This window comes from Rhinopithecus bieti, unplaced genomic scaffold (assembly GCF_001698545.2).
Source record: "Rhinopithecus bieti isolate Rb0 unplaced genomic scaffold, ASM169854v2 scaffold_16234, whole genome shotgun sequence".
NCBI lineage: Eukaryota > Metazoa > Chordata > Mammalia > Primates > Cercopithecidae > Rhinopithecus > Rhinopithecus bieti.
Window position 1 is genome coordinate 2,733,210 of NW_016808946.1, and position 25,424 is coordinate 2,758,633.

At 54.7% G+C, this 25,424-nt stretch overlaps 1 protein-coding gene across 3 annotated transcripts in view; it reads left to right on the top strand.

Moving 5' to 3' along the window:
- The window catches only part of TNFRSF1B (TNF receptor superfamily member 1B), a 43,088-nt gene that overhangs the window by 4,504 nt on the left and 13,160 nt on the right, over positions 1–25,424 (top strand). For 2 of the 3 annotated variants that reach the window (XM_017888025.1, XM_017888027.1), the window contains exons 2-8: positions 17,971–18,070; positions 20,101–20,229; positions 20,775–20,924; positions 21,387–21,480; positions 21,814–22,049; positions 22,895–22,972; positions 23,523–23,557. In XM_017888025.1, coding sequence (XP_017743514.1) covers positions 17,971–18,070; positions 20,101–20,229; positions 20,775–20,924; positions 21,387–21,480; positions 21,814–22,049; positions 22,895–22,972; positions 23,523–23,557 — 822 coding nt within the window. Of the gene's footprint in view, positions 1–12,085; positions 12,179–17,970; positions 18,071–20,100; positions 20,230–20,774; positions 20,925–21,386; positions 21,481–21,813; positions 22,050–22,894; positions 22,973–23,522; positions 23,558–25,424 lie in introns of those variants that run through there. The other variant, XM_017888028.1, reaches the window with a different exon arrangement.

Here is a 25,424-nt window from a genome sequence, read left to right on the forward strand (position 1 = left end):
TTTTTTTTTTTTTTTTATTGAGACAGGGTCTTACTCTGTCGCCCAGACTGGAGTGCAGTGGCGCAATCTCTGCTAACTGCAACCTCCACCTCCTGGGTTCAAGCAATTTTCCCACCTCACCCATTTTCACACCCATGGCTCTGTGACAAGGGCCAGGCAGGGAATACTTTCCACATCCACAGATGAGAACATAGGCTTACTAGCTCAGCCAAGGTCATGAGGGCATCCCAGCCTCCCAAGTAGCTGGGATTATAGGTGTGTGCTACCACACCTGGCTAATTTTTTTTTTTAAGTAGAGACGGGGTTTTGTCATGTTGGCCAGGCTGGTCTCGAACTCCTGAACTCAAGTGATCCACCTGCCTTGGCCTCCCAAAGTGCTGGGATTACAGGCGTGAACCACCGTGCCTGGCCCCATTCTCGCTTTTGAGCCATGCTTTTCTGTCCTCAGGTGTGCTGCACACACACCTGCCCCAGGGCCTTTGCACTTGCTTCCCCCCCTCACCTCCAATACTCCTCCTGCTGATGTCCCTTGATCTCCTTCCCTCACTTCCTTCTGCTGAAGTAGACAATCCTGCCTGTAAATGCTCCCTGCCAGGTGCTCTCTCTCCCCGACCTGCCTTGTGTTCCTGTATAATGCTCTTGATCTATTCTATTTCTTTCACTTTTATTACGTCCTTCCACAAGATTGTAAGTACCGTGAGGGCAGGGACTCATTCACCACTGTAGACTCTAGCCTAGAATAGGGTTTTTCAATCTCAGCGTCCTTGACATTTAATTCTTTGTTGCGGGGCTGTCCTGTGAGCTGTAGGATGTTTAGCAGCATCCCTGGCCTCTACTTACCGGATGGCAGTAGCGCCACCCTCCCTTGTGACAAAAATGTCTCCAGATATTGCTAAGTATCCTTTGGCGTTAGAGGATTGCCCCTGATTGAGAACCACTGGCCTAGGACAGTGTCTGGCACATAGTAAGTGTTCAAAAAATATTCATCTGACTTTGACCTTGATAATGGCCCTGTTTTACAGATGAGGAGACAGGGGGTTTGAAAAGTCAGTGGTGGCAGGGTGGGGTTGTTTGCCTCCATCTCTTAGGATATTTTCTGGGCTCCCCTTCCCATTGAATGGGGTCTGCTGAGGTTAGGGGTCCTCTCCCCACGTTGCTCACCCCCTCGACATCCCTAGTGTAGTGAGGGATGGGGCCACTCACCAATGGTGACTCAGGACCCCAGAATGCGTGTGATTTACCCAGAAGTGGGCAAGGAGGGAAGCTGGGGTTTGGGGTGCCATGGGGTGAACAGGAACAAAGGAGAGGTGCTGTGGCTCCCAGTTCTGGACCCTCGTCTGGGCACAGGGAAGCAGCACTGATGACTCTGGGAAAAGGCCCAGACCTCTGAATCAGATAAACCTCGAGTAGTTGCTCTGCTGTTTTACTGGCTGTGTGACCTTGACAAGTCTTTCTAACCCTCGGAGGCTCTGTGTTCTTATCTGTAAAATGGGAGTAATCCTAGCCTCACGGACTGGCTGTCAGGATTAAACGTGCTTTCTAATCCTGGCATTGGCAGCTATTTGAGCCATTGGTGGCTTTGCAGGTCTGACCTGACTCTCTGGGCCGTGGGGTGGTGCTTAGGCCTAGGTGGGGACCCCTGTGGAGTCAGACTCTCTGCTCTCAGCCCCAGGGCCCGGAAGCTTGGTTGGCAGCCCTGCAGTTGCCCAGAGTTCCTGTCTAAGTGGCTTTGCTGCCCATCATCTCAGAGAGCAACTTCTTTCCCCCCTGCCTTTTCCTGTCTGTGCTTCTGCCCCAGTGCCCCCTGACTGGGCCTCTCATACCCACTGCTTGACAGCCTGGTCTTAGGACACCGTATTGTGGCAAAGGCGGCGGGGTCAGGATCTCACCTCCCCTCCCTTCACCACCCCTTTTAGTGAGTAACAGGGGCTGTGTGTTTTGGGGGTGAGTGAGGGGTACATTTGGTGAAGCACAGAGACAGTGCACAAGGCTTCAGCTTGCAAGATGGGCACGGGAAGATTCCAGGTGGTCTCCAAAACCTGCTCCATCTCCAGCCTCTGTACTGCTGAAGGTTCTGTTTACTTGTGACCCGGAGAAGGGGATGCCCTATGGGGACTCTTCTGAGGTCATGCTGTCCATTTTCGGCCTCCAAGTGACTTCTAAGACAGCATGGCTCCGAGGAAGGAGCACTGACCCGGGTGTTGGGAGATCACAGTTCCCATCTGAGCACTGTCACTGGCTCACTGTGCTACCTTGCTTGGGTTACTTAACCTCTCTGGGGCTAAGCATCCCTACCTGTGAAACCTAACAGCCCTGGTTCCAATGCTTTCGTAGAATATTGGGGAAGTGTCAGCTTTGAGTACTTGACAAAGGCCACACATTGGGGGTGGGGTATCTAAAAGTCCCCAGGAGGGAGAGCCCAGGACTCCCCACTGTCAATATCTTGGTTCCCCAGATTCTCTTCTTCTTGCTGACCTCAATCTCACTTGCTTTGGGTGGAATGATTTCCTGACTCAGGCCCCAGGGCCATCAAGAATTCACGGCTGCCTTTCAGCCTTCACGAAGGACATGGTGGAGCTCCTTAGGCAGAACTGGGGTTTGCCTCTCTGCCCCTTGGTACCTAGGTGGCACCTTTCCAAGTTCAAGAGCTGGATCCTTTCCCCTTCCCCACACTATGGGAAAGTCCTCGTTGTAGGCAGGCACTGCAGAGCCTGCTTTCTGGGAACCCACAGGTTCAAGGAAGCCTTGAGCAGGGAGGGCGTTTTCCTCGAAGAAGCCCTTTGTCACCGTAATGGGTGCAGGCTGCTCTGTCCTGGTTCTGAGTCCTGCCCCCTTCCCTTAGGGCTTTGGGCCTTGATCACCTCTGCTGAGCAGCTGACCTTGGGGCTGGGGCTCTGACGCTCAGGGCCCACCTCCCTGGGACCCACAGTCTTTTTCCACTGTGGTGTGTAGTGATGTCACAGGTGGCAGTGATGTCACTGTGGTTTGAGGTACTTGGCTGTGAGCCCTGGAGGAGGAAGTGTCTGTTCGCTGATGGGGGGTTGGAAGATATAATTTACTTCTGCTCCAAGCCTGAGCCCCAAGTGTGCAGGGGGAGTGCAGGGGGAGGGCTGTTGGCAGTGCATCCCAGGGCTCCAGCTGTGCCCTTGCATCTAGCCTGTCTTTCCTGTGGACTGTGACAAGCCACCCTGCATCTCTGAGACCCCATTTCTTCTTCATTTTTTGAGACGGAGTCTCACTCTGTTGCCCAGGCTGGAGTGCAGTGGTGCGAGTAGCTGGGACTACAGGCGCCCGCCACCATGCCCGGCTAATTTTTTGTATTTTTAGTAGAGACAGGGTTTCACCGTGTTAGCCAGGATGGTCTTGATCTCCTGACCTCATGATCCACCTGTCTCGGCCTCTCAGAGTGCTGGGATTACAGGCGTGAGCCACCACGCCCGACCTTTTTTGTTTTTTAGATGGAGTCTGGCTCTGTTGCCCAGGCTGGAGTGCAATGGCATGATCTCGGCTCACTGCAACCTCTGCCTCCCAGGTTCAAGCTATTCTCCAGCCTCAACCTCCCGAGTAACTGGGATTATAGGCGTGAGCCACCACACCCGGTTAGCTTTTGTATTTTTAGTAGAGATGGGGTTTCACCATGTTGGCCAGGCTGGTCATGAACTCCTGACCTCAAGTGATCTGCCCGCCTTGGCCTCCCAAAGTGCTGGAATTACAGGCATGAGCCACTGCACCCAGCCTCTATTTCTTCTTTGCAGTGGGTGGAGGGGTTGGAATTATCACCCTGGAGGTTCATGGTTGCTAGATTATTGATTCTGTTGCTGGATTCAGGAGACCTGTTAGCTAGTTCACAGCAAGTGTTGGGTGTTTGGAGAGGGCTGCAGAGCCCCTTCTCAGGACCCAGGAGGGCCAGCTGCCCTCCTTCTCCCCTCTTTTGGACACTAGTGGGCATGTTCTGTTGGGAAAACAGACAGTGTAACCTGACTTCGAGGGCCGCAGGGTGAATCTCTGTCAGGCATACTGGCTCCTTGAGAGGCCTAGCGGATCTCTCCTCCGTGGGTCCCTTTTGGAGCTGGGGCTCGGGTTTGACGCAGCCACTCTGACTGGAGACGGTACAGAAATCCCCAGGGGGATTTGTTTGTTTTCCTTTGCTGTCCAGACAGTGGCCCACCGTCTGCTTCAGTCTGAGCGTGGCCCTGCACTAGTGAGACTGATGTGGCCACAGGTTCAGAGAATCAGTGTGCCTGAGTGGGAGAGCAGAGCGGGAGGGGATTTGGAGGCAGGCAGGCTGTGGACAGGGAGGAGGGAGGACATCTTCTGAGCTGTCAGCGGGAGGCGTTCTTGAAGGTCTTTCAGGAGCAAGGCCAGAGGCCATGGGAATGGGTGGGGCCTGGGGCTGGGAGTCAGGGGTCTGAGGCCTCATCTTGGCCCAGCCTCTGCTTCCGGGAGAACTTGGCCAGTTCCCTTCTCCTTTCTGAACCTCAGTGGCCCCAACTGTCACTTGAGATTAGCAAGGACCTCCCTGGCCCCAGCTGGAGTAAGTGGCTTTGGGCAGGGAGTGGAGTGCAGATTGCACCACCACGTCACCCAGCTCAGAAGGCCCAGGTGTGGCCCAGCTGTGGACTTGATTGTGAACCCCTGGGGAAGGGCTCTGGCCCTTTGCCTTAATTAGCAGGACGCCCACCAGTGCTCTGGGTGTCCCTGCTGGCCCCTCCTCCCACTGACCCCAGCCCCAGTTTCTGGCTGCAACTTACAGAGGCCCCAGGCTCCTGTGGCCCCATCGCCAGCAGCTCCTGCTGTCATTTCCTGAGCCTTGCAAGCCCCTAATCCTGCTCCTTCCTGTCCTGCCCCCCAGCTCCCTCAAGCCCCGCTCCTGCATCCCATTCTCCCTAGACATCACCCCTCCACCCCTTGGCTCAACTTCCTTCCTGTTGTGACTTGGTCCTTTGGTCATTGCCCTGGTCTTTTCTTGTCCCCTTCCTGATTCTGCCCTTCTCCAGTCCCACACAGGGGACCTCCTAACCGCTGAGCCCTGAAAGGTAGGCAGGTTTAGGATGAGTGGCTACAGGGAGAAGAATGGTGTGGGGAGGGAGGTATGGAGGAAAGAGTATTAGGGGACAGTCCGGGTGAGGTGCCTCACACCTGTAATCCCAGCACTTTGGGAGTCCACTTGAGGTCAGGAGTTCGAGACCACCCTGGCCAACATGGTGAAACCCTGTCTCTACTTAAAAAAAAAAAAAAAAAATTAGCCAGATGTGGTGGTGTGCACCTGTAGTCCAGCTACTTGGGAGGCTAAGGTATAAGAATCACTTGAACCTCAGAGGTGGAGGTTGCAATGAGCTGAGATCGCACCACTGCACTTGTCTGGGTGACAGAACGAGACCCTGTCTCAAACAAAACAAAACAAAACAAAAACCGAATATTAGAGGACAATGTTAGACTGTCCCAGCTGTCCTAGCTGGAGCCAAAGGTTTGTTGGGGACAGTGACAGCAGCACATGAGGCTGTAAGTTTAGGGCCAGTTTATGGAGGTAGTGATAGCAACTACATTGAGAAAACTGTAGCAACTATAATTTGGGAGGAATTTTCTAAACACTTTCCATGTGTTATTGAGTCTTCCCATCAGCCCCAGGAGGTATGTGCATTTATCAGTCCCATTCTACAGATGAAAAGACTGAGGTCTACGAACTCCTTTATTTAAAAACAAAGCAAAACACCTTCAAGGCTGCCTGCTAAGAGGGGAAGGAGTATGGATTCAAGCCAGCATCCTTATTCCAGTGTCCATGCTCTCAGCCACCGCACACACTCCTCCTATCAGGAGTTGAGGCAGTGGGGAGCCATTATAGTTTTTGAGCAAGAGAGTGACAGGGCAGAGATCACTGTGGCCTCAGTGTGAAGCACAGATGAGATGGAGAGACTGGAGGCAGGGAGGCCCATGAGGAGGCTGTCACCATAGTTCAGGTGACAGCTCTGGGTTGGTGAAGAAACAGAGAACAGGAAGGAAGGGGGACAGACACTTGAGGAAGGAGGAGGAAGCCTTTAGACTGGGCCATGGATGTAGGGTGGGGTCACAGGAGGTGAGGAGCATGCTCTCTCCACCCGCTTTTTGCAACATGAGGCCCCTCTGGCCTTAGCTCTGCCTGGCCTGAGCCTGAGCCCAATGGACCAATTCTGTTTTTTTTTTTTTTTTTTTTTTTTTTTTAAAGTCGGAGTCTTGCTCTTGTTGCCTAGGTTGGAGTGCAGTGGCGTGATCTTGGCTTCGGCTCACTGCAGCCTCTGCCTCCTGAGTTCAAGCGATTCTCCCACCTCAGCCTCCCAAGTAGCTGGGACTACAGGCATGTGCCGCCACACCTGGCTTATTTTTTGTATTTTTTTTTTAGTAGAGATGGTGTTTTGCCACATTGGCCCTGCTGATCTGGAACTCCTGACCTCAGGTGATCCACCCGCCTCGGCCTCCCAAAGTGCTGGGATTATAGGCGTGAGCCACCGTGCCTGGCCCCAGCGGACTGATTCTGGTCAGTGTCACCCCATTTGTCCCTGGAGCTTTTGCAGTCAGTCACAGGGCCAGCCTGGTCCTGGTCACCGCTGGCTGGTTACCCCGGCTGGGTTGGGCAGGAGACTGGGCAGGGCTGGTTGCTCATCTCAGGTGTGAAATGGGCTGCACCTCCACTGGTCTGGGGGTCAGGATTCCAGGGCCTGCCTGGCGCTGCTGCCCCTGTGCCCCCAGGCCCCTCGAGCTCCTCCATGACCTTTGGCTTCCTTGACTGTGAGGTGGAAACAAAAGGACTGCTCTCTGTCACTTCCCTTAGGGGCGGGCAGTTGCTGGGAGGGCACAGAGAGCCCAGGGCTAAGAGCTGACATTTAGCTGGGCACGGTGGCTCACGCCTGTCATCCCAGCACTTTGGGAGGCTGAGGCAGGCGGATCACAAGCTCAGGAGTTCGCGACCAGCCTGGCCAACATGGTGAAACCCTGTCTCTACTAAAGATACAAAAAGTAGCCGGGTGTGGTGGCGCGTCCCTGTAATCCCAGCTACTCAGGAGGCTGAGGCAGGAGAATCGCTTGAACCTGGGAGGCGGAGGTTGCAGTGAACCGAGATCGTACCATTGCACTCCAGCCTGGGTGACAGGGTGAGACCCTGTCTCAAAAGAAAAAAAAAAAAAAGAGCTGACATTTAGCGGGTGCTTCTTGGGTGCGAGGCAAGAGACCAATGCATTAAATGCACAGAGTGCCCTTCCCTGTCGCAGCCACCTGGGGGCAGGGGAACATTATCCCCATTTTACAGAAAAGACCTTTGAGGCACAGAGATTAAACGACATACTTAGGGTTTTGCAGCTCATTAGAGGCAGAGCCAAGACTCCACCCCAGGTGGCCAGGCTCCTGAGCGCTGTGCCTACATCACCCTCCAGTGAGGTGGTGGTGGAGGAGACCGTGAGTCGCTGTCATCTAAACATGGGCGCGCTCAGTCTGTCGCTCTGAGGACGCCGCCCCCTCTCTTTGTACGTCCATTTCCTGCCCCGTTCTCATGCTAGCTCCAGCTCATTTCAACTAATTGAAAATTAAAACTTTGCTTGTGTTGAGCAATTCGGCATCTATGAGATGCCAGCTGTGGGCTGTGTGCTGGCTGTGTGTAGGGCGATGAGTAGCAGACACACGGGTGACACTGAGCTCTTTCCACTGCCAGGCATGGTGCCAAGCACGCCACGCAAACTGACTTCATGAATCATAAAGCCCTGTGAAGGGGGCACTGTTTCTGTCGCCATTTTATAGATGACAAAGTGGAGGTGGGGGAATGGCAGAACTGGATCAAAGCCCATGTGTCTGGCTCAGCGCCCATATAAGGTTGTCAAGGTTGGGGGGAGGCACGAGGGAACCAATAATTAGCCAAAAACTGGTCGGATGTGGGCAGTATAGGGATGCACCCAGGTTGTCACAGGAGCCCCTAGAAGGGACCTCTGACCCCCTGAAATGATGGCAGAGGGAACTCTTGAAAGAAGCTGAGAAGTCAGCCCTGCCAGGTTGGGGGTGGCGGGTCAGGACGTTTGGGCAGAGGCAGCAGCAGTACAGGCGTGGAGAAGGGGGCGGAGGAGCCAGGTGCTGCTTTGTGTTGTGACGGCAACAGGCGAGTGATGAATACAGGTGGGAGATGCTGGCAGGGGTTAAGGAGGTTGTGCAGGTGGTGGCAGCCGCTGGAAGCTTTTAAGGAGAGCCAGGCTTGATTGTAGGAAGGGGGCTTAGGTCCATCTGAAAGGGAAAGAAGGCTGGGAACCAAGACCAAGGAGCCTGTAGCTGGCAGGTGATGCTGAGGGTGGCGAGGAGGAGGGGTTGTGGGAGATGGAGCAGGCGACATCAGCAGGCCCCTTGGAGGGTGACAGTGGGAGAGGCTGGGACGTCTCTCACTAGACTCAGGGTTCCTTGCAGGCAGGGACCATGCCCAGCGTCTTTGTACCCTGGCATTTAGCACAAAGCCTGGCTCCAAGAACCGGATACCAGCCCAGTCTTCCTGTCTGCCCCCAGCTCATTTCTAAAGCAACATCACAGGCAGCGAGTCAGGAGTGGGATGTGTCACCCCCGGGCTGCCTGCCTGTGATGTGGTCGGTCCTTCCTAACGCGGACGCCATTCCTCTCCGTGACGGCAGACGGGCCTCCGCTGTCACCAGCCCTGGCGTCGCTGTGACGACCTGGCCTGATGTAGCTGCACCCTGCAGTCCATGGGGCTCCTGTGAACCCCCAAGGTCAAGACCCAAATGCCTCTGCTGCCTCCCACCACGCCCTAGGAGTCCCCGTGACCCGCCATGCAAATGATGTGGTTTCCGCATTGCTTGAAGAGGGTTTCCGCTGTGTGGGGGTCCCTGGGTCCTTGGGCAGATACCTCTGCCCCTCCCCACAGCTTTGGCACCTGCCCTAAGACCCTGGAGACCCTTTTGCCTGGAGAGTCACTGAACCACCCTCCCCTGCTCACAGTGTGTTCATAGAAGAGCCACTCCCCTGTGTGGGCTCCTTGTCTGTAAAATGAGGGAGCGGGACAAGATCACAGGGTACAAAACTGTCAGAGGGCACAGAGGCTGATGTCGCTCCTGGGGTGCCACTCACTGGCTGCATGACCTTGGATAATTTGCACGAAATCTCCCAAGCCTCAATTTCTGCATCTGTAAAATGGGGTCATCCTGACCTCATTGCATTAGTGCTAGGATAAAATGAAGAGAAGGCATATGAACGTGCCTAGTACTGTGCCTGCACACAGTAGGTACTTTTCCTGGGTCTGAACAGTCTCTGTTCTTCCAGCTCTGTGTAAAGAGTTGGTCTCGACCCCTAAAGCCTGAAGCTTCTCCCTGTGGCCACCTCCCCACCATATCATCTTCCATTCTAAGCGGGTGGATCCCTGCCCGGGGGGGCTCCCTGGGGAAGGCTGGGAGCATGACCTCTTCTCAAGGGTACTGGCATCTAAAAGTGATCTCCGGAACACTGAAAAGCCATGAAGGCCGGGCACAGTGGCTCACGCCTGTAATCCCAGCACTTTGGGAGGCCGAGGGAGGAGGATCGCTTAAGGCCAGGAGTTCAAGACTAGTCTGGACAACACAGCAAGACCCGGTCTCTTTCTATAAATTAAAAAATAACAATAAAGCCATGAAGACCCCCAAAGAAGGCTGTGCTAAAGGCGGCCGGAAGAGCAGAGGGCACCGCAGATGTGGTGCTTTCAGCGTTTTCCTTCTCCCCTAGGCCTCCCCTCTTTCCTTCCTCTCTTGCTGTCTATTTATAAATAGGAGAAGGGACGGAGGGCCCCCACCTCGGGTACTCGCAGGGCCTTGGCCTGGGAACAGGACAAGCAGCAAGTCAGTTGGCCCAGGGTTGCTCAATTCCCCAAGAGCTGACGCAGACTCCAGAATCAGACCTGCCTGGCCACCTGGCCCTGCCCCTTACTAGCTAAGGGCTCCAGCAGAGTCCTAGTCTTGAGCGAATCTTATACCTGCAGCCCTGTCCACCAGCTGTGCTTCTTGAGTCCTCCAGGGTGAGGGGGACGGGGCGAGAAGAGAGGGGACAGCGTGTAAGGAGGGTGGAACCTGTGGGGTCCTGTCTCCCTGGAGCTCGGCCCTCAGTAGCTCTGAGAGCCTCACTTTCTTGCAGGGTGTCACAGCCACATCGTCCTCTGGCCGGGCTGCTCACAGAACCCGGCGCCTGGGTTTTGGCCACTCACCCAGACTCACATCACCCTTCCAGTGTTCCTCTGAGCAAAGTCCCTTTGAGCCAGCCCAAGGTCCCTATCAAGGAGGACCACATCTGGCCTGTCGCACTCTTCTCCTTCCTCTGCCCCACTGAGGCCTCCGTCGCACCATCACAGCACCGGCCCTGCCGTGGTCTCCTGATGTAAGGCTTCCTGAGGAACGGGCCTGGTGCCAGCCTGGGGGTGAACTCCCAGCCCCAGGAGTGACAGGTCAGCTTCCCCACACTTGCCCTTGAGGCAGGTTGGAGGCCCTCTCCTTTGCAAGGCCCACACGGGCCATCTAGCACCCTACTAAAGCCAGGCAGTTCGCTGCCCTGGGTGTGTTCTTGCCTTGCCAGTTCTTGGCTAAAACCAAGGCAGGAAGAACCCAGTTCTCATGTTCTGTAACATGGGTCTATGACCAGGGCCTTTGCATGCCCCTTGTAGCACCACCATGGAGCCCCTAGGAATCTGGGAGATCATGAACCCAAGTGAAGACCTCCCCGCCTTTGCTCCTCACAAGAACCCCTGGAGGAGACAGGGCAAGGAGTACGACTCCCATTTTACAGGTGACAGTGTGGAGGCTCAGAGAAAGTCCATGACACTCCCAGATGCCCCGGACCTGCTACCCTGACCTCCTGGCGGTGCACAGAGCATGCCAGGCACCTCTCCATAGGCACATAGACCCTCTAACCTAAGTCAGCGCCCCTCCTACAAGGCCGGGTGTCCAGCACACCCGGGAAAGGGGACATTTCTGGCCCTTTCCTCTCAGAAGTCGCCTGCTTGGGCTGCCCTCCCTGGGGGAAAGGGGATAGGGGCAGAAGCTGAGCATGGAAGCCCCCCTGATCCACCCTCCGCCCTTCCCAGAGGCCCAGGACCAGCCCAACTCTGCCCCACATCCCAGCCCCCACCTCTCAGCTCATGCTGTTTCTCCACCTCTCATGTGGATGAGCCACACACCACCCAGCACCCCTGAGGTCTCACGAGGGACTGAGCCTCTGACACCCAGCCTTAAGAACCCAGAGCTGGTCCTTTTGCTTAGAGCATCAACCAGGCCCACACTGTCATTTTACAGGCAGAGAAACTGAGGCACAGAGAACCTGGTTACTGCCCACAGCAGAGGGGACACCTGAGCGAGGACACAGAGGATCTTTGGGGTAGGGGCGGGCCTGGGGGTTGAAGCCCGTCTTCCTGGCCAGGGAGGAAATGCAGGGCTGGAGGCGCGGAGGCCTCTTTGCGGCTGTTTCTTCATCTGTAACTTGGGAATAATAATAGGACTGGCCTCAGGGGGACCAGGGGAGGATTCAGAGAGGCTATGATGCTGGGACAGCCCTTTGCGATGACTGTCATGAAGCAGGTTTCTAGTAGACACCCTACTGCTGCTTTCATCCTCACCCTCACCCACTCGCTCTGGGCCCACTGCCCTGACCTCCTGGCCGTGCACTGAGTGTGCCAAGGGCATCTCCCCATTGCCCCGGCCCCGCAACTCGTGTCACCCTTTTCCTTAGCTCTTATCACCACCTTGAATTCTCTATTGAATGTGCATGTGTCTCCCCAGCTAAGACGGCAGCTTCCCGGGGGCAGGGATTTGATTTGTTCAATGCTACTATTTACCCAGCACCTACAACCCTGGGTGCTCAGCACATCTGTTGAATGAATGAATGAATGAATGAATGAATGAATCACTGCTTTCACTTTTGCCCCTGACTTTCTCCATGGACCATGGACAAGTGACTTGATCTCCCTGAGCTGTGAAATGGGTCCATGCACACCTGCTTTTTAGGGTGGAACTGGGATTTTATATAGTGCCTGCCATCTGGCCTGGCACATAGTAGGTGCTTAACAAATATCCTGTTGTTTTCCTTCCTCCCCAGAGGGCCAAAGCCGAGACCTGGAGGAGCAACAGGGTGGGAGTCTAACCCCTGGGTGACAGAGACAGTTCCCATCTGGGATGGAGGCTGCATGGTGCGAGGAGCTGCTGAGGTTGGGCCATTCAGCTCCAGGGCCCTTGGAGTCCTGGGTCTGTGTCTGTGTCGAGGGGGAAGGGAAGCTCTCTGGGCCCCAAGAGAAGGGAGGCAGGACTGGGGGTGGCAAGGATTGCAGCTCTCCTGCCATAGCCTCGGGCACGCTGCTTTGTCTCCGTGAGCACCTGTGAATGTCGGTGAGAAGACCAGACAGTGGGTCTAACATGCACAGTTGCCCGGAACCGATGAGCTACTGCTAACTGCAGGTTCCACCTGTCTTAGAGGAGGGAGCCCAATCTGGAGGAGGGAAATGGGAGCTGTGGACCCAGATGGGAGATGGTTCAGAGCCTGTGGGTGGGCCCTGACGAGCTTCTTATCCATAGTCCTCTCTCTGCTTGCCGCCATCCTGACCCTGGCATGGCCCAAAGTCTCTGGGAGACCAGGGGAGGTGGCTTTGCCTTTTTCCATCTCTGTTATCTCATCTGTGCAATGGGCACAGTCAGACCTGTCTCACCAATTGGATGTTAGATTTAGGTGCAGTTTTCTTTTTTCTTTCCTTTTATCTATTCTCTCTCTCTTTCTGTCTCTCTCTTTCTCTCTCTCTGTCTCTCTCTCTCTCTCTCTCTATATATATATACATATATATAGCTATCTATTGATATTTTCTATCATCCATCTATTTATCTTGTATTTACTTTCTATTATCTCTATCATCTATCTAATCTATCTGTTTTATCTGTCTATTTTATCTATCTACCTACCTATCTCTTATCTATTTTATCTATCTATCTTATCTATCTATCTATCTATCTATCTATCTATCTCTTATCTGTCTATTTTAATCTATCTCTTATCTGTCTATTTTAATCTATCTATCTCTTATCTGTCTGTCTATCTATCTATCTCTTATCTGTCTATTTTATCTGTCTATCTCTTATCTATCTATCTCTTATCTATTTTATCTATCTGTCTATCTATCTATCTATCCATCTATCTATCTATCTATCTATCTATCCATCCATCCATCCATCCTCTCCAATTCCCTCACCACTGGGTCTCAGATTCCTGCCTGTTAAATAAATGGATGAGGTTAACCCTCACCAGTGATTTTCAGTTTTTCACTCGGGCCCCCCATATTTTGGAAGATTGTAGTTTGCTAAACACGCTGACTGAATCAAGTACTATCCAACTTATTTCCTCATTTTAACATGTCAAAGATCCCCTGTGGGGTGAGTGGGGTGTGAACTGGAGCCTCCCCAACCCAAAGCAAAGGAACGGGAAGCTTCCGTAGCCCCGCATTTCCTAGAGAATGCTTGCCATGTTTTGGGGACCTCCTAGGGGGCCCCTGTGTTGACCAGAGGCCGGCTCCCAGGGCTGTGGTTTGGGCCCAGCCCCCTGCTCCTGGGGCCTGCTGCTATGGAGGGAGTGACCTTTTGTTCTGCTTTGCCAAGGGGCTTTCTGTTCCTCATTGTTTAGCCATGACAAGGCTGTGGTTTTTTTTTTTTTTTTTTTTTTTTTTCTGTCCAAGAGGATAAACAGGCCTGAGATTGCTCAAGGGAGCTGACCCCTCCTGCCAGCTACTGGGGGCTGTAGCCTCACAGAGCCAGGAAGGAAGTCCAGGGACGGTCACTCACAGCAAAGCCTCAGATAAGAGAGGAACCTGGAGGGGAGGAGGTGGGAGGTCACCACTCAGCCAGCCTGGGGGCCATGGGAGTCCAGCTGCCTATCGTTAGTGGCCGGGAGTCCTTGTCCATGGCAGCTCTCAAGAGCCCAAACTTGGCCACGGCAGGGCTCTTTCCCATCAGGCCCTTTGAGCCCTGACAGGAAACCCTTCCCCAGCCAGGGTGGGATTTCTTGCTGCCGCCTGGAGCTGCCCTGGCCCTGTGGTTCTCAGGCCCTGAAGGAGTGAGGGGCTCCCCTGGTTACCCCAAGGGCACTTGTGGGGATGAAGCCCGTGGGATGCAGGATTCCCACGAGACCTGTGCTGGCCACTGTGCGGGGTGGGGGGCTGCCAGGGAAGAGGTGCAGCCCCTCCATGCCTGGGGGATGTGATCTGAGGGAAGAGGCAGCTGCATCTGGGAGGCCGTTCAGTCAGAGGGCGGAGGCATAGCCCCTGCCCTTGGGGAAGCGCCTAGCAGCAGCCTTCAGGGAAGGCAGTTTGGGGGTTTGCTGAGGGCCAGGCAGACCCTCTGCCACATTTAGTATTCGGTGGAATGGTTTGTGCAGAGGGAGCTGCAGAAGCTGCCATTTCTCTGGGTTAGGGGCTCCCAGAGCCTTTGGATGCCGGGTCTCGGCCATGAGCCCCTCCACCACCCCTCCCCCAGGTCACCTTGCTCAATCCAGGGGGCCACATAATTAGAGCATGTTCTGCAAAGGAGCATGAGAATCACCAGGGAGATTTCCTTTTTCGTTTTCTTTTTTTTAGTGGTACAGTTTCCTGGGCCCACCCCTGAGATTCTGCACTTGTTTGGGGAGTAGGGGTTGGCATTCATGACAGGCACCCCTGGGTGCTTTGGACACAGGCAGTGAGCTCCCCCATACACTGTGGGAACACCTGAGAAGGCTTCTCCTTTTGTCTAGGGTGCCTGGGAGTCTGCTCCAGCAGCAAACCAGGTGGGGAGGAGTCCTGGGACCGAGTGTGTATGGCAGCACCATGCCCAGGCAAACTGAGGCTCCAGATGGGGGCTGAAGTTACTTCTTCAGACCCTATTATGCAGCATGGTTCCCACTGCCCGTGCCCAGAATTCACCAGAGCTGATGGGCCTGGAGTGGGCCTCTGGGGCAGGCCAGGGTGGAAATTGCATCTGTATTTGAGCTTTGCGGCCCTGGCGCTGGAGTTAGATCCCTCCCGGAAAGGACATTGTAACCCAGCCCACAGTTTGGACTAGCAGCTGCTGAGCACCTACCCCCTGCTAGGCTATGGGGCAACAGCAAAGGGTAACCCCCAGCCTGCAGCCTCAGGGGGGCTTCCCATCTAGCGGGGGGCGCAGGTGGGTAACCCCAGAGCCGTGAGGGAGGAAGGTGGGGACTCTGGGCCTGAGTAACTCATTCAGGGTGGGGTGCAGGCAGGAAGCCTTCAGGAGGGAGGCTGCTGCCTGAGCAGGGCTCTTAAGGGACACATGGAATTTGTTATAGGAAGCACCAGGCCGTTCCAGAAGTCAGCTGGGGCAAAGGCCTAGGGGTCAGAAGAATGGCAAATTGCTCTGCAGCAGGAAGCCCTGGCTCCTCTGTGTTGTTCCCGCTGAGGGGTCCCAGCTGTTGGCACCGAGGGGTGCAGCCAGGGCAGGCTGGTGCTGCCTGCCAGGCCAGGGTGGGAGACAGCTGGGTTTCTAGGCCTGCTTGTCACTCGCTACAGGTGCAGCCAAGGGCTCAGCAGTCCCTGACTCCGGGCGGTCCTGACTCCCAGGCAGTGCTGTGAGGAAGGGGAGGAGGAGGCACACTGAATCCACCTGCCACCTTGGCTGGTAGAAATTTGGCCAGGTCTGCACTGGCCTGGTGGTGCTGGGTGTCATGGCTGCTGTCTGCTCTGACTGGCTTACTGACAGCTGAAGTCCAGGATAGGTCCGTGCCCACGTTGTGCTGGTTTGTGAAATATTTTTAGTATCTCCTCTGCTCCTGTATGTTAGGTACTGGAGTCCAGAGAGGTTAAGGCACTTGCCTAAGGCCACACAGCCACTGAGTGGTGGAGTGAGGATTTGAAACCAATTCTTTCTGACTCCCTGTATTCTCATCTATGGAGAGACCCCATCACTCGTTCACTAAAGGTTATGGATCTCGATCTTGTACTGGCCACATGACTGCCACTGGCAATACAGTGGGGTATGCGCCAGCCCTGGCTCTGACCTCCTAGAACTGCCCTTTGGTCACTTCCAGGTGACGCATCTGTGGGGGCCCCTGAAGGACTTGGGGGGTGTGTGCACCCGCTTTGCTTGTACAGATGTGTTCACACCCATGTTTGCCTACACCTGACTGTCTCCATTCCGAGCTTGCTCTCAGCCTGGTAGAGGTGGCTAATTAATGCTTGTCCCTGAAAACCCAGACTGCCAACCTCAATCTTTCAGGAGAGAGGGCAGCACTCAGGGGCTTGCTCCCAGGGGTCCTGGGAAGGCACAGTGGTGACAGTGCCGCAGCTCTGCACTCCTGGAGGGTCACTCAGAGACCCGAGGGAGGAGGGCTCTGTGTCTGCCCCTCTGTCCAGGGCTGCAGCTTCTCTGGGTGGCTTTGCTTTTCTCTTTTCTCCCCTCTTTTTTTTTTTGAGGTGGAGTTTTGCTTTGTCAACTAGCCTCAGCCTCCAGAGTAGCTGCCTCAGCCTCCAGAGTAGCTGGGATTACAGGCACGTGCCACCATGCTGGGATAATTTTGGATTTTTAGTAGAGACAGGGTTTTGCCATGTTGACCAGGCTGGTCGCGAACTCCTGACCTCAAGTGATCCGCGTGCTTCGGCCTCACACCCAGCCCCCTCTCTCTTTTCATTCATTACATTGTTCATCTCTTCCTGGAGGCATCCAGCACAGTGGTTGAGATTGTGAGCTGTGAAGTCAGATGGGACCCAGGTCCAAACCCTTCTCTGTCACTTACTGGGTCTGGGAACTTGGGCAGGTGACCTGCCCTCTCAGGCCTCAGTTTCCTGTTCTATAACATGGCTGCAGTAGGGAAACTGTCTCCGTCTTCACTGGGTGGTTGGGAAGTCTTGCTGAGACCACACACCTGTCTCAGGTAGGGTCTTCTAGAAGCAGAGCTTGAGGCAGGGATCTTTGTGAAAGTGATTTACTAGGGAGGGCTCCCAGGAGAAGCAGGCAGGACAGGGCAGGGGAGGGGGCCTAGCAGGGACGTGTTCACCAGCTTCAGCCCGACACCACGGAGGTGGCTCTGGATCATGAATTGTACCAGGGTGGGTCCCACCTTGAGGCTGTGGGGCATTCATTATCGGCCAACACCCACAGCAGCTGGGGGAGAGGTGCCCTGCTGGCAGCAGGGGTCTGAGTGGGGTACGACAGCACCCACCAACTCGAGCAGCGAAAACGCTTAGAACAGTGCCTGGTACCTAGGCGGTGCTTCAGAAATGGCAACGATTGTCATGGTCATCAACCAACATTGGGCTGATGAGTATTGGCTCTGCGGTGGGTCCCATGTGAGAGATTGAGGGTCTAGAGATGACAAGGCTGCCACCTCTGCTGTCTGCATCACGTGAGTGTGTGTGTGCACAGCTGTGTGCATACATACCCACAGTGGGTGGAAGGACAAGCAAGTAACCATTCCAGAACAATGAGATGACTGTTAGAGGGGTCATATTCCATGTTTAGAGAGAGCCTGGAGGAGGAGGAGGAGCTTGAATTAACCTCCGGGAGTCAGGAAGGGCCTCTCAGAGGAGGCAGCACTCATCTTGAAAGACCAAGGGATGTTTCCAGTGTGGGAGGGAAGGAGAGGTATCCTTGGTGGAGGGCAGCTTTGTGCTGAGAACCCTGGTTCTCTGTGACCAAGGCCACCATCTTCTGGATATCTGTCCCATATAGAGTTAAGAGTCACCCAGCACTGGAGAAGGCCTAAAGGCACCCCTGCCCTCTGGCCAGCAGACTCAGTGCTTCTGCCTGCAGACAGTAGGATACACCGAGGTGGGGAGGCAGGAGAGGTAAAAGAAGGCACGAGCTCCCCTTCCTGTACTGTGCTCCAGGGGGAGGAACCTCTCCATCCATCATCAGTGCCGCCTGGCAGGGGGAGGGCCAAACATTTGCAGGGTGGAGACCTGGGCATCAGGCATGGCAGAACCCAGGGGCGGCCCTGTTGATGGCAGTTTTCCCTTCTTCCTTCCAGGTGGCATTTACACCCTACGCCCCAGAATCCGGGAACACATGCCGGCTCAGAGAATACTATGACCAGACAGCTCAGATGTGCTGCAGCAAGTGTCCGCCGGGTGAGGGCAGCCACGGGGGCTCGGGGCCCACGCCCTGGGGGAGCGTGTGTGTACAGGGGCTGGGGCGCAGGGGCATGGCCCTTGATTCTTACTGAACTCCTGGTTCTATGCACTGGCCCATGCTCCCTGTTGATTCTGGGCCTGTGAACATGCTGTTCCCTCTTCCTGCCACACTTCCCAACTCCCTTTCCCTGATTAACTCTGACTTGCCCTTTAGACCTCAGCTGAAGATATCCCCTCTTCCAGGAAGCCTGTCTGCTCCACACTGCCCAGCTGGAGGAGGAGGGGGAGGAGGAGCCTAAATTAGCTCCTGGGGGAGTCAGGGAGGGCTGCCTGGAGGAGGCAGCACTCAGCTTGAAAGACAAGTGCTGCCTCCTTTGAGCTCTCACTGGCCCCTGATGTTCCCATGGCAGCTCTTTCCTTGCTGTGTGATTATAGCCCGATCCCTCTCCTTGTTGCTTCCACTGTGTGCTCCTCCAGGGCAGGGACTGTGGCTTGTTTTCTGCTGAATCCCCAGCACGTGGCACAATGCCATGTAGGCACTCGGTGCATATTTGACTGACTCTGTGAATGCTTACCCGTTTCACAGATGGTAGACGTGAGGCCCAGCCACAGTTGGTAGAGCAGGTAGCCTGACTCCCGGTGCCCTCCATCTATTCATTTGTGTCTGTATTCATTCATGTCGTGTTTATAAGGTATCTGCTGTGTGTTCTGAGTGCTGCGAATACACAGAGAGCAGAGCAGACAAAATCCTTGCCCTCGTGGAGTCTGCATTTTAATGTGATGCAGACAGATAAATTAGGAGACGTGTGGTCCTGTCTAAGTGCTGTAGAAAGACAAGGTCAGGTAAGGTGGGGGAGACAGAGCAGGACATCGTGTTTTACACAGGGTGGTCTGGGAAGGTCTCTCTGCGGAGGTGACATTTGGGCAGAGGCCTGCAGGAGGTGAGGGAGCAGGTCATGCACGTATACAGGGAAGAGTGTGCCAGGAGGAAGCAACAGCATGTGCGAAGACTTGAAGTTGGAGCCTGTTTGGTGAGCTGGAGGAAGAGCAGGGCCAGCGTGTGTGGCCCAGGATGAGCGAAGGCGAGTATGGTTGGGGAGGAGGAGGAAGGAGTGAGCAGGGACCATGGTAAGGAGTTTAGATTTTATTCTGTCTGGGAGCCAATGGAGGGCTTTGAGCCGTTACCTTGAGATGTAGGTGGGCATATGAGGACCTGTCACCATCCCTAGCCATTTTAAGACACCCCAGGGAGTGTGACTCTCTTCTTTCTTTTATTAACTGGAAGGATCTCTTTAAGAAGTTACTTAGAGAGGCCGAGGTGTGTGGATCACCTGAGGCTAGGAATTTGAGACCAGCCTGGCCAACATGGTGAAACCCCGTCTCTACTAAAAATACAAAAAATAGCTGGTCATAGTGGCAGGCACCAGTAATCTCAGCTACTTGGGAGGCTGAGGCAGGAGAATTGCTTGAACCTGAGAGGCAGAGGTTGCAGTGAGCCGAGACTGTGCCACTGCACTCTAGCCTGGGCCACAGAGCGAGATTCTGTCTCAAAAAAATTACAGAGTCAACCTTTTTTTAGAGGTTTCCGTTGGTGTTCCCCATCCCTGGCATGCCTGCTGTCCAGGCCCATGCCCTTGTCCTTGATAGGATACCAGGGACTACATTCTTACTACCTGTTCCCCGTCATTCATGCCCCTAGCTGGAGAATGTTAGCCATCTATCAAGAAGGAAGAAACTGGCAAGCTAGTTCTTACTAAAATGTGATTGACTGATAATAGGTCTCCAGAGGTAGAGGTTCAAGCATCTGGAAAGGGCAGAGAGGAATCTATTTTTGAGCAGACGGGGTTCAGAAATGGCGTGATAGGTGGTACAATACTAGATGGGAAATGATTCTGAGGAATTGGAACGCCACGGAATAGCCTTCCCAGCTGGGCTTTAGAACTCCGGACTTTGTGGGGACAGTGGATGAGCCCAGGGTCCTGGCAGAAGCCCCGCCCGGCTGAGACCTCTGGCCCTTGCTTCCTCAGGCCAACATGCAAAAGTTTTCTGTACCAAGACCTCAGACACCGTGTGTGACTCCTGTGAGGACAGCACATACACCCAGCTCTGGAACTGGGTTCCCGAGTGCTTGAGCTGCGGCTCCCGCTGTAGCTCTGGTGAGTAGGTTCAGAGAAAGGGAGGGCCCTCACACCCCTGCCTCCAACATCCCCCCGCTACTCCAGCTTCTTTGGCTTCCAGCTGTATGGAGTTACCCCAGGCTGGTTGTTGGAAGTGGCACAGGTGCAACCGTTTACCCTTACCACTGGCATTTCCCTCCTCTGTCTCACCAAAGCCTCTTCACAGCCTCACGGGGCAGGCGGTGGGAGAACTGTGCCCACGTGAGGGTTGAGGAGGTGGTGCGTGGGAGAGTGGTGCGCATGCTCGTGCTGCGAGGAGCAGGACTGCTGGAAGGAGCGAAACTGCCGGGAGGAGCGGGACTGCAGGGAGGAGCGGGACTGCGGGGGAGGAGCGGGACTGCAGGGAGTGGCAGGACTGCAGGTCCTGCTCCCGGACTCTACCCAGTGTCGTGTGTACCCCATGCTGAGGCGGTCCATCAGCCTCCTGGAGATCAGAGCTGTCTGGGAGTGCTGGGCTGGCTGGGAGGGCAGCGTGGGTGTGGCGGAGTCAGGCGTGACCTTGTGCTGCCCTCTCGCTGCTCTAGACCAGGTGGAAACTCAAGCTTGTACTCGGGAACAGAACCGCATCTGCACCTGCAGGCCCGGCTGGTACTGCGCGCTGAGCAAGCAGGAGGGTTGCCGGCTGTGCGCGCCGCTGCGCAAGTGCCGCCCGGGCTTCGGCGTAGCCAGACCAGGTATGGGGTGGGGCTCAGGTCCTTGGGGACGCCCTTGGGCCTCTCCTTTGTAGACATCCCTGCAGTGTCACGGGCATCAACCCATTAAGTAGTCCAGCTGGGAACACAGTTAGTGGTGGCCAGGTGCTTGCTACCCATCCGTCTGTCCACCTGTCCACCCTTTATTCTTCCTGCCAGCACTCCTTATTAGGCACCTCTTATGTACTGGAACCAGAGGACCCAGAGATGGATCAGACCGAGCCCTAAGCTAGGAAAGTTATGTGATGGTACAGGAAGATGAACTCACGTAACTCTACAGCCCAATCGTGTGCATGTGTGTACAGGCATCTGTGTGTGTTTAAGGGATGGAGGTACAGACAGAGGTTCTTGGGCCCCTCAGACTACTCCCAGGGATCTAGTGCCAAGGCCCAGCTGTCCCGCAGAGTGTTTGAGTGGTTGACAAGTTCGGATTGTTCCCTGAAGGGACTGAAACATCTGACGTGGTGTGCAAGCCTTGTGCCCCGGGGACATTCTCCGACACGACTTCATCCACGGATATTTGCAGGCCCCACCAGATGTGAGTAGCTGAGTCCTTTGGTTCTGGAGGAGCAGGGAGGGGCTGTCCCTGGGTGACTGTGGGTCCAGGACACAGAGTAGCTCACCAGCCACCATTGTCCAGATTGTTTTATCTGAGGGAGGGTCCCAGAATAAATGGCATGGTGGGCAGGACCTTGCCCTGGAAGGCAGGACTGTGTGGGTGCACGGGGAGGTGGGGGAGGGAGGGGGTGGTCCTCAGAGAGGGCACACGTCGTCACTCTCCTATCCTGCCTGCTGGGACCCGTGAGTGATCCCAACCACCCCAGCCACTCTGTCCTCTGCTGCCTACTGACCAAGAGTCCTCCTCCTCCAGCTGTAACGTGGTGGCCATCCCTGGGAATGCAAGCATGGATGCAGTCTGCACGTCCACATCCCCCACCCGGAGCATGGCCCCAGGGGCAGTACACTTACCCCAGCCAGTGTCCACGCGATCCCAACACACGCAGCCAACTCCAGGACCCAGCACCGCTCCAGGCACCTCCTTCCTGCTCCCGATGGGCCCCAGCCCCCCAGCTGAAGGGAGCACTGGCGACATTGTTCTTCCAGTTGGTAAGTCACAAGAAGGCTCATTCATTCACTCCTTCTGTCTGCCTGTCTTTCTGTCTTTCTTTCTCCCTCTCCCATGGTTTTACTGAGAGCCCACGGTGGGCTGGACCCTGTGCCCTGTCCTGGGATACAGGTGGCAGTGAGACTGCTTTCTCCCCACTCCTGGTGCTCTCATTCAAAAGCCCTAAGTGGGTGGGCCGGATGCAGTGGCTCACACCTGTAATCCCAGGGCTTCGGGAGGCCAAGGAGGCAGGAGGATTGCTTGAGGTTAAGAGTTCGAGATCAGCCTGGGTAACATAGTGAGACTCCATCTCTATAAAAAAATTAAAAAATTATTTGGGTGGGGTGGTGCCTGTTGTCTCAGCTACTCAGGAGGCTGAGGCGGGAGGATCACATGAGGCCTGGAATTTGAGGTTGCATTGAGCTATGATCACGCCACTGCACTCCAGCCTGGGCGATGAGTGAGGCCTTATCTCAAAACAAAACAAAATCCCTGGATAGGGGAGAGATGGGGTCAGCAATTCGCCTGAATATGTAGATGGTCTCCTTGCTGCTGTTTCTGATGAGCCCATTAGGCCGAGAAGACAGTGGGCTGGGCCAGATCACCTCCGGGGCTTCCATTCTGGGGCTAGAACTGTATCAGGCCAGAGTTCTCAAACTGGTGGCCCTTAGGCTGAATGAGGCCCACAGACGTGATTGCTTTATAATTGGATTTGAGAACCTCCGGCCTAGACTCGCCCCTCACTTGCAATGACCCGAAGCACCTGGGGTCCCTGGCTTGCCTGGCTGGCCCCTGGTACATTTGAGTTTGTTTTCTGTAGCTGTCTGAGCTTCTCTTTTCTTTCTAGGACTGATTGTGGGCGTGACAGCCTTGGGTCTACTAATAATAGGAGTGGTGAACTGTGTCATCATGACCCAGGTGAAAAGTAAGCGTCTATCCTTCCTTCCTTCATCCACTTGTTCAGGAAGCTTTTGTGGGGTGCCTCCTGTGAGTCCAGCACCGGGCACAGCCTTAGGGGTCAGACAGAACTGGATATGGGGGTCCTTGTTCTGTAGGAGCTTAGGACCTGGGGCGGAAGGCACCTCCGCTAACTTAATTACTAAAAGGCAAGGGGTGATCAGGGTTTTCCAAAGGGTAGGAGTTCAGGATTCCTATCCAGGAAGCCTGGGGGATTCGGGCTTCCTGCAGCAGCTGATCTCTGAGGTGGGTAAGATCTCGATGGGCGGAGTCTGTTCAGGGAAGGACACGCATCCTCAGTGGAGGCGTGGATGGCACCGATGGGGGACTGGAGAATGGTTGGGGTGGTGGCAGCTAGAGTTGGGTGGGGCTTCTGTGGACCTTGTCTGGTAGGCAATTGCTCCCTGCAGGGCTGGGCCTCTCTGCTGTTTCTATTGGGCCACACATTGCCCTCCTACTTAGGACGGATGTGCCTGAGGAAGTCACTCTCCCTTACTTGTCCCTTCTCTTCTTTATAGAGAAGCCCTTGTGCCTGCAGAGAGAAGCCAAGGTGGTGAGTGTCTCCACTGCCCTCTCCCCTCTTCCCTGGGTCTCCTTCCTGGAGGGCTGGGCTGTCACAGAGGAAGCAGTGAATTCTGTCATTGTCTGTCCAGTGTCAGGAGGTGTGCAGAGCTCTGGGAGGTGGAGGAAAGGCCGGGGAGTCAGGCAGCCCTCCATGGGCTAACAGAGGCTGTGAGTGTGAAATGCCCCGGCAGAGAGCAGAGGCCTTCGTGGCGTTCATGGCAGGCACATGGTCGTGGACCCACAGTGCAACCTTGGGCAGATGTGAAATTTCTCTATGGCTACTTCCTTACCATGAAATGGGGGTTGTGTCTGCTCGATCCAGCTTGCAGGGTGGTGCCATTCGGTCAGCTGACAATGATGTTTCTCATTGCCTCCATTGTGTTTACAGAGTGCTTTCTCAGAGAGCAGTGATTTTCTTTTTCTTTTTTCTTTTTTTTTTTTTGAGGCGGAGTCTCACTCTGTCACTCAGGCAGGAGTGCAGTGGTGAGATTTCCGCTCACTGCAAGCTCCGCCTCCTGGGCTCACGCCATTCTCCTGTCTCAGCCTCCCAAGTAGCTGAGACTACAGGTGCCCGCCACCACGCCCAGCTAATTTTTTTGTATTTTTAGTACAGACGGGGTTTCACCATGTTCGCCAGGATGGTCTCGATCTCCTGACTTCGTGATCCGCCCACCTCGGCCTCCCAAAGTGTTGGGATTACAGGCTTGAGCCACCGCGCCTGGCCCTAGAGAGCAGTGGTTTTCAGACTGAATTCTGGGGTAGCCCAGTGTCCCACAGAGGGCCCTTGGGTGTGGGGGAAGTGGTCATCTCTCAGGTTTGAGGTAGAGATTGTGGGGCTGGGCCCTGGGTCCTCCCAAAGCAACTCACCTTTGATCTGTTTTATAAAGTAGGGCCTGTGAAGGCTTTCTGTTAGAAACAGACCAACAGTGTCATATCATAGTATTTCATTCATTCTCTATCAGGAAGGCGTTTGGCTGCAAGTAACCCCAAACCTACAGGTGACTTTAGAAAAAAGGGCTTTATTTTTCTTGCATTGTAAGAAGTCAAAGGGTTGGTGTCTGCTGGAATGGCCTCCACTATCCCCTTGCATGGTGCCAGCAGGACCCCAGGCTCTGTCATCTTTAGTGTGTTGACTTTTGTTCTCTTGTTTGTGGCCTCATGTCATAAGATGGTGATCATCACTTCATATGTCACCTCTAAGTTTGAGGTGGGAAGAAGGGGCAGGTGGCCAGGCCAGCCATGGCACCCTTATCAGTAAATCAGACACCTTCCCAGAAGCCCTGGGTAGACTTCTTTCATCTCACTGACCAGACTGTGTCACATGACCACCTATAGCTGCAAGGGAAGCTGGGGAAGAGGGTGCTTTGCTTTTCCAGTCTCTATGGAGGAGGAGGACAAGGGAGGGGGGTCGGAAGTGGGTATGGGGTGAGCCAGAACATGGGTCTGTCACAGCCTTGCACCTGGTAGGCAGGGCAGGTTTTTTACCCAATTTAATAGATGAGAAAACAGAGTCCGATGAGTTTTCTCGACCTCAGGGGCAGGTAGAGAAAGAATTTCTCAACCTCATGGATATTTGAGACAACATCTTACTTAAGGGAGGCCAAGGTGGGAGGATTGCTTGAGTCCAGGAGTTCAAGACCAGCCTGGGAAACACAGTGAGACCCTATCCCTAAACAACATAAAATAAAATAAATATTTTTTAAAAAGATCTTGGCTGGGCATGGTGGCTCATGCCTGTAATCCCAGCACTTTGGGAGGCCGAGGTGGATGGATCACTTGAGGTCAGGAGTTCAACACTAGTCTGGCCATCATGGTAAAACCCCATCTCTACTAAAAACACAAAAATCAGTTGGGCG